An 8,273-nucleotide genomic window follows, 5' to 3' on the forward strand; every position below is an offset into this window, starting at 1 on the left:
AAGAAATAAATTAAAAATATGACATTAATAACTTCAGAATGCGTAGTTGTTTGTTCCTTTATAACTATTTTAGTAGGCAATATATAAAACATTTACGTCCCTGAAGATCTGTAAGCACATATATTTTTCACATTAAAGGTTTTCAAAAAGTGGAAAAATAATATTTTCCCAGGCCAGCAATATATATATATGTATATATGTGTGTATGTGTAGAGACTGGTTTGACACCATATATATATATATATGTGTGTGTGTGTAGACATATACAGTTTTCCTTATGATTTCAAAGTAAAAGCCTTAAAATTTGTCAATAGTATATATATATATTTTTTGTTAACTTTGTTATTTCTTGTTTCATTTAGTCATTGTGTTAATAGTCTTAACGTTTCTGTTGTACGTTCATCTTTCTAAGGCAGATTCTTATACTTGTATTACTGAAAACTTGTTTCACTACATGAAATGACACACAATATATATATATTGCTGCTTTGATCAACGTACAGTACATTGCAAAAATAGAAACTTCGTGGCATGCATAACAACCTCGTGGAATTGTAAATAAAATATAATTTGATAATGTATCCTATAGTATACAGTAAATAAAAATATATTCTTAATTTTCGATTGGTTATAAAACACAATGTTTTTAAAGTCTGGGCTGAGAAGATCAGCCCAAGAATTTGTATATTTTTCTCTATATAAAAATACACGGACTAGATTGAAATACTTTCACAAATAATACTTTCTAAGTGTCAGTGTTGAGCGTAGAAGTATTGAAACTGTTCACACCTTACTCATAGATTGTTGTTCACTTTTGTCGCTATTCTATCGCTGCGTTCTATTAGTTCTGAGGGATCATCGTGATAGATTTACTTCACGCTAGTCTACATATCACGTAAGGAACCTATGAGAGCCCAAGTTATTTTATGTACTTTCATGCTTCTCGCACAAATCTGTTATCACAGGACATTGCGAGTGATTCTTACGATATACAACTCCTTTCTAGCACTTGATCAATACTGATTTTCACAATTGTTTTCTTAATTATATAAAGTTGAGCAGTCCAGTTAGTATTACATCATATCTACAGAAGTTGATAAAATGCCTTCCAAGTTTGAATTAGGTTATTTTGTATGCTAATGTAAACAAATAAGATAAAATTATGAAGAAACCTCTCGTAATGCAACCTAATATTTCGGAAATGCTTAGTTATTAGCGTAAAGCTAAGTTTGGTAAAACCAACAATTGTTTCCCTAAAATCTATATAACTAGAAAGCTAATTTTTCTGGGACGTGCCTTTTAATGTAATCAAACCTCAAACTTTAGAAAACAATGATATCTATTATTCCAGAATTTTGTTTCTCTTACAAATATAGTTTTACAACACATAAAATAAATGATAATAATGACTAGGTAAATGGACTAGATTGTCTCGTTTAAACGATTATATTACATTTTTGTAGTTTAATTAAAAATATCATCAGTGCATCTCATGAACTTTGACCACAATTTAAACATTTTCTATTTAACACTTCCCCTTTATGGCAGAAGTGTCCTAGCAATCTTGCGTAGTACTTACGAGAAGTTGTTCGGATTGATGCTGTGTTAAAGATCCATGAGTTAAACTAGTAAGCAAACTTGTGTGATTCAGGGCTTGTGATGAAGTACTTTCAGCTAGAGTCCTAAATCTTTTGTCGTACATGTACAACAATGGGGCTTCGATTTTTTCGGAAATATTTTTGTGAATGTGGATGTGCTTCTTTAGATACGCTTGGCGTCTAAATCGTTTTCTGCAAATTTCACATTCAAATTGTCCCTCTTCTGTTGCATATCCGTTTGAGTCAATGTTGTCCGCATCTGGGGAAGGTGTGCTTCTCAAGCTATCACTATCACCACAGTTCTCGAGCAAAGTGGCCGGAAGCAGCTGCGGAGGTACGTGCAACTTCTCGCTAGCAGAACGGCTTTGTCGGGGCTTATGCCAACGACGATGTGAAGCTAGATTGGCAGGACAGTTAAAAACTTTGTCGCAATCGGGACAGCGGTATTCTACGTGCACAATACGTGAACAACGATGCTGAGCTAGACTAAACGCGTCTGGATAGTGTTCTTTACACAGCTTACATATGTACGCTCCAATTTTATTTTCAATTTTGGCTAGTTCAGCTTTGGCTTCTTCACTGATATTTACTACATTAAGGCTTGGGTCAATGTCACCACTTCTCATAGGAGTTGGTATGTCTTCCTCACACTCTGGTGCGAGAATAAATGTACCCGACACAGGTGACGTTTTGTCGTCGTCTAAGTTTAGCTTACGGACGGCTTTTCCTTTACGAGATATCTTAGATTTTCGTTTGGGTTCAGGACTCTGTGAGATTTCTTTCTTTTTGTTAGGTGGGAATGGTGAAACACTCTGTGAGACACGAACAGAGGAATCCTTGGGACGAGAAGGGGTACTAGGAAGGGAAGCAGGCAAGCGTTCTAAACGTGGGAAGTATACCACAGTTGATCGGACTGGTAGAGCTTTGTCTTTATCATTCTCATCGCCAGTAGTCAAGGCAAGCGGTTCGTCTTGTTCTTTTGGTAGTGTCGATGAGAAATACTGTAAGTCCTGAAATGATTCTGATTCAGAACTGGTGTCACTCCGGTCTTCGTCGGAAAACCGTCGACATCGTGGCTGATTAGTTGAAGGTGGACGGAGAGATCGCTTCACTAGAAAACCTCGGGGCATGATGGTAGAAAACAAAACAAGAACTGGTTTTACAATCAATGTAATATAATGTATTGTAGATTAAGATTTGCAATGGCAATCATAGGGCTCATTAAGAATGAAACTCAATAATTTTCTCCAATAACTCTGTTGTGCGTACAGTTTCTACCGTCAACTAACAAGAAAATGACGGCAGTCAGTTATATCCCTCAGTGCGAGCTCTCATAGTTTGTATGCTTTAAGCCACGCCTACTGTTGAATGTTCTGAGCCAAACTTGCATATGACTGGTGTATGGCGAATACCTATTTGAAGAATCAGAGTGATTGACATTATTTGAACTTCGTTAAAAGAATAGGGCGTCTCAAACAGTAGACATTACTGCATCAGTAGTGTTGTTGCTCGATGCAACGTTCAGCTTAGCGTTAACACATCTGATGTCCTCACAGAAAGGCGTTTGACAGAAACTATAACGGATTTGTTGTGCGGCTTTTTAGTAAAGTTGTTATTGGTTGATTTTCATACCGTCACAAAATAGCTGGTCGACAAAATTTTTATATTTCCAAGAAATGAAAACTGTCTATTATTCTTGCATTATATTTATTCACTTTCAAAAACCTACAAAATAAATAAAAACAACAGAACAATATGTTACGGATTATGTCTCGATTTGGTGAATATCAAATTCTTATTACTTAAGATTTAAATTGAAATATGCTCATGTTTTGTAAATTTATTCATAGGTGAATTTTTGAGAGTGTTAAACAAGTTAATCTACTAAGCTAATTAAGTTCGCTTCTATTCATTGTTAATGCAAGTTTTCGACACCCTTTCAAGAAATAGCTATTTCATAATGTTAATAACTCACAGGACAGACATAAGAGGAAATTTGAAAAAAAAGTTAGGAACGTACATTTGTATATGTTAATCATTTAAATACAAACTTTTGTATTAAATAATGAAACAGACAAGAAATGCAGAGCAGTATTAGAAGTTTAGTTTAACAGAATACAGCACAGTCTTGTGCGTATAATTCATGAGAACATAGCATAGTCTTTGAAGTTTAGTTACTAAGTTTAAGAAAACATAGCGCAGTCTTGTAAGTTTAGATTTTTTTCTTAAACTAAACTTACAAGATTGCGCTATGTTTTCTTAAACTAAACTTACAAGATTGCGCTATGTTTTATTAAACTTTAAAGACTCTGCTATGTTCTCATGAACTATACTTACAAGACTACGCTATGTTTTCTTAAACTTATAGCGCAGTCTTGTAAGTTTAGTTTAAGAAAACATAGCGTAGTCTTGTAAGTATAGTTCATGAGAACATAGCAGAGTCTTTAAAGTTTAATAAAACATAGCGCAATCTTGTAAGTTTAGTTTAAGAAAACATAGCACATGGAAATTTAAGAGAATTAGATTGCTCACAAGACATTCTGGTTTCGAATCAGTTATATATTGCATTGAAAACTACTGTAATCTGTGTTCTTTATATATTTAAGTTTACAGCATCAGATATTTTATTATTTTCAATTCAGAATACAAGACTTGTATTAAACAATATTTTAGTACATTTTTCGGGGACGTTTTCGGAAGTTTTTTGTCAAATCAGTAGAATTTTCTAATTTACATTTAAAAACGACAAAGATAAACAGGCCTTATACGTATGTCATAAACGAAAACAGAATGCAAGTATACGAAGAATTTAAAAAAATGATTTGTTGAGGGTAATTGATTGGAATTATTTGCTTGATATATTTTTGTTACTATAATTATTTGTTTTTCTTATGGTTGTTTAAAATAGGTTTATGGATTATAAGTTCCATATTTCAGTGCTAAATCTTACAAATGAGTCATTGTATGGGAACGTTACTACAAGAAACAACAATGAGTTTGATATATTAACTATATCTAATAACAAGTTTATTACGTTCTAACATAATGATTGTATTTTTTCGATTAATAACTAATATGCATATACATATTTCATCGAAGTGCAGTAATTTGGTGAACATGAAACCTATATAGATATGAAGATAATACTAACTTAAACTTTTATGAATGGCATCGTTTAATAAAGTTAATTGAATTATATTTTTTTATAAATTGCCTTGCAACTTCTCTTCATTAGTGAAATGTGAAAATAAATGGGCTGCATACAAATATATTAACATGTATTCAAAACGTTTCGAACCAAATCTGCTGTGTCATGATGATTTATGTTTTCAACAGGACTGCGAATGGATAATAGATATATTTTATTTCTCAGAATGCTACGGAGCGTTTTTAAAAAGCAGATTCATTCCATTGCTTAGTAGCAACGTTTCTATATGTATACTTGAAGTTAAAATGTAAGGGACGCAGCAACTAAATGTAAACTAAAACTCTTATCTTTGCCCGCAGTATTAAACCCACATAAGACGCACGCGCACTGTTGCAGCTGCGTGTTATTTTCCAATGAGGGCCAGGTGGTGAAACTGATCACCTTCTATTGTGGTAATAATTAAATTACAATACAATACCTTTGAGACATTACTAAGACGTATTCTCTCATAAACAATATTTACTAACATAAATAGTATTTCATCTGATCATTGAATAGCATTTGTTAGGTTATTTGATGGTCCAACAAGCAAACTAATAATCATAACCTATGTAATTGTTGTGGGGTACTAATATATAGTGGCGTTTGTATTTAATAAAGCTTTACTTTGAGAGAATATTATGTTTTAGTGTGTTATTGGAAATGTAGAACAGGCAATATCTAGATTATTAACTCCCCCCCCAAACTCTCTCCTTGCATTTCCTCGGATTTCACGAGCGGCTCTGGTCCAGACTGCTGAGTTGATGTTCTATGGTTCACCTTTCGTTACCGTCCAGAAGAAACATCGCGCTCCACACTTTGTGGTAGTGAATGTCTTATAAGAGTGATGGTCTAGACGAACTGCTTTCCCTTGATATGACACACATAGTATGAATGGCAAGCAACTGACTGAAATAATTGGACTCTGGGAATGATAAAATATATCTGATGCTCTTTCTAGGTGATCTAGTGCTCTGAATTATATCGCACTGTGACTGAAATATAGTTATTGCTGATGCACCTAGAATTCAACTAAGTTGAGAATTAAGCTTTCCACAAGGGCAAGCTGAAGAGCTTAGAATTACTTGATTACTTAAACAAATAATTTGTAATGCTTTCATAGAAAGAATAATTATGGTGTGGCTTTACTAGAATGAGAGGAGATCCTGAAAGACATGTCTCTAAAAGAACCTCCGAAACAAGTCACATATTTGAACATGTGGTTTTCAGGGACAGTAATGAATAAGGTCTTTTCTGTGGCAATACAGATTGATATGGCCACATTAAACATATTGCTAGAGAGTAGTAACCCAGTAACTGTAGCTGCAGTGGCTCAAACTCAATAAGTTTTTGAGATGTCAGCGTTTCATACTTCTCTTATTTTACCCAAAGATTTAATGAGGAAGCACAGGCAAAATGTTACAATAAACAGTACAGATTTCAATTGTGTAGAAATAACTTCCCATACATATTACAATTACATTATTGCAGTAGTCAAACCCTTATGAGGTGTTGGGCACCTGATTTTAATTATAGACTGATTAGGTACCGGAAGAGAAAATTTTCATATCTTGGTCATGCAAACAACAAGTTACCTAATATGAACTAGCAGGGCCTAGTTATACCTGAACAGCAACCTAGTGTCCAAAAAGGTGGTGACCAATTCAGTCAATCTTGGACAAGACATTACTTGGTACATGTGTGTAAAAATACATGGATGAGAAACTGGGGTTATTGTTTTTTTATAGAGCTATCGAATTTTATTTTATTGAATCTTCCAGCTTATAACACGCTCCAAGTTAAATCTCCTTTGAGTAATGGAGAAAGACTTTTCTGACTGTTAACAAGGTCTTAAAACAAGATGAAGAAATTGTAGATGTATTCAGCTGTGCAGACTGTTTACCATAGTGCTTTTATCTTTCCTCAAGCTTTGGGCTGAATTCAATCAGCAGTTATGGTGATAAAAGTTCATCAATTAACGCGGCTGCAGCATCTGAATGTCAAAAAGGAGTCAACCCTTTGCTTTGATGTAGTTTAGAATGAAATAAACAGAAGTTACGTTAGTGTCGGGATCTTATCAGTTAGTATGCCTGCAAGGTCTGAATGCTACGAAGTGTAATTTCACTGACCAATATTGTCGGATATTTTGTGTTAGCCAATCATTTACAGCAGTTATAATAGTGATAGGATTTATGTCGGTGTGACTGGTAATCATAGATAGGAATTTAAATAATACGTCGACTGAAAGCAGTCTGTAATATGTGCTTTACAAATTACTCAGGTGAAATTTCATACCTACTACTAGCAAATGATTGCATGAGAGACTACTTGGGACTTCTTGTTTTCATGGATGTGTGCAATTACACACATAGCTATGCCTTTACACATACACATGCAAATCCTAAATATCTATAAGACGATATATATAGACACATGAAAACAAGTCACCAGTGTACAAAGAAAACAGAATATAACTAATACTTCCAAAACTGTTTATCTCAAAGAAGTCATTACTTATTGTTTTAACAAGTTTTTACTATGAGTGAAGTTATGATATTTTGCAACATTTTCTATTTTTCAATTTATAGTGTGTAATAAAACTAGTCATTAATACTCTATTTATTTAATCTCATTAGAAAAAATCAATATTTCTGCGCATTATAATAAATAGTTTGGAGGTGTTTTATTTTTTCAGAAAAGAATATTTATAAAAATTAGATACAAGTTAGCTGCAATAAGTTAATGATTCGCACACATAAGTATACGAACTAAGGGTTTATAAGCTAATTTTACTGTAAAGCTGACCCATTACGGGTTTTTGTATCCATCATCCTTAGTTGATTAGTTCGATTACTGTAACTTTGGTATGGTAACTGGAAACTGTCCGATGGTATACATTAGTGATTCTGTTCAACGATTTTTACCCGAGAAGGGAGATAAAAAAGACCCTGAAATATGGCACATTTTCACTTTTTTTAAATAAACTTTTAACTTGCATTACTCTGAACTGGCTGATTCGATTACCGTAACTGGAAACTGTCCGATGGTATACATTAGTGATTCTGTTCAACGATTTTTACCCGAGAAGGGAGATAAAAAAAGACCCTGAAATATGGCACATTTTCACTTTTTTTAAATAAACTTTTAACTTGCATTACTCTGAACTGGCTGATTCGAGTACCGTAAATTGTAGAATGGTAACTGGAAACTGTCCGACGATGAACAAGGGTAATTTTGTTTTAGGATTTTTGCTCGAGAAGGGGAGTTAACAAATGACCCTGAAATAGCACACATTTCCACTTTTTTATAGACTTTTGGTTTTGAATTTAAAAACACAAGTACTTAATGAGTTAAACGACTCCACTTATTACTTTATACAAAGTAGGGTATGAAATCAGCATCTAATGAGATCATTAGGGATTTAATAACAAAAGAAAGAAGGATGGGGAACATTATCTAACATTGCTCTTTAGACAATTTTTGCCTCC

At 33.6% G+C, this 8,273-nt stretch overlaps 1 protein-coding gene across 1 annotated transcript; it reads right to left on the bottom strand.

Annotated features, from left to right (window-relative positions):
• Window positions 1–216: 216 nt before the first annotated feature.
• LOC106468100 (insulinoma-associated protein 1a-like) lies at window positions 217–2,867 on the bottom strand. The gene has a single exon (XM_013928513.2). The coding sequence runs from the start codon at window positions 2,726–2,728 to the stop codon at window positions 1,556–1,558; it is 1,173 nt and encodes a 390-aa protein (XP_013783967.1). The 5' UTR covers window positions 2,729–2,867; the 3' UTR covers window positions 217–1,555.
• Between the last annotated feature and the right edge of the window lie 5,406 nt (window positions 2,868–8,273).

The sequence above is a fragment of the Limulus polyphemus genome, unplaced genomic scaffold (assembly GCF_000517525.1).
Source record: "Limulus polyphemus unplaced genomic scaffold, Limulus_polyphemus-2.1.2 Scaffold2873, whole genome shotgun sequence".
NCBI lineage: Eukaryota > Metazoa > Arthropoda > Merostomata > Xiphosura > Limulidae > Limulus > Limulus polyphemus.

What these genes read in the sequence shown, in the direction of transcription:
- LOC106468100 (XM_013928513.2), bottom strand. Translation starts at nt 2,728, where the DNA reads ATGCCCCGAGGTTTTCTAGTGAAGCGATCTCTCCGTCCACCTTCAACT.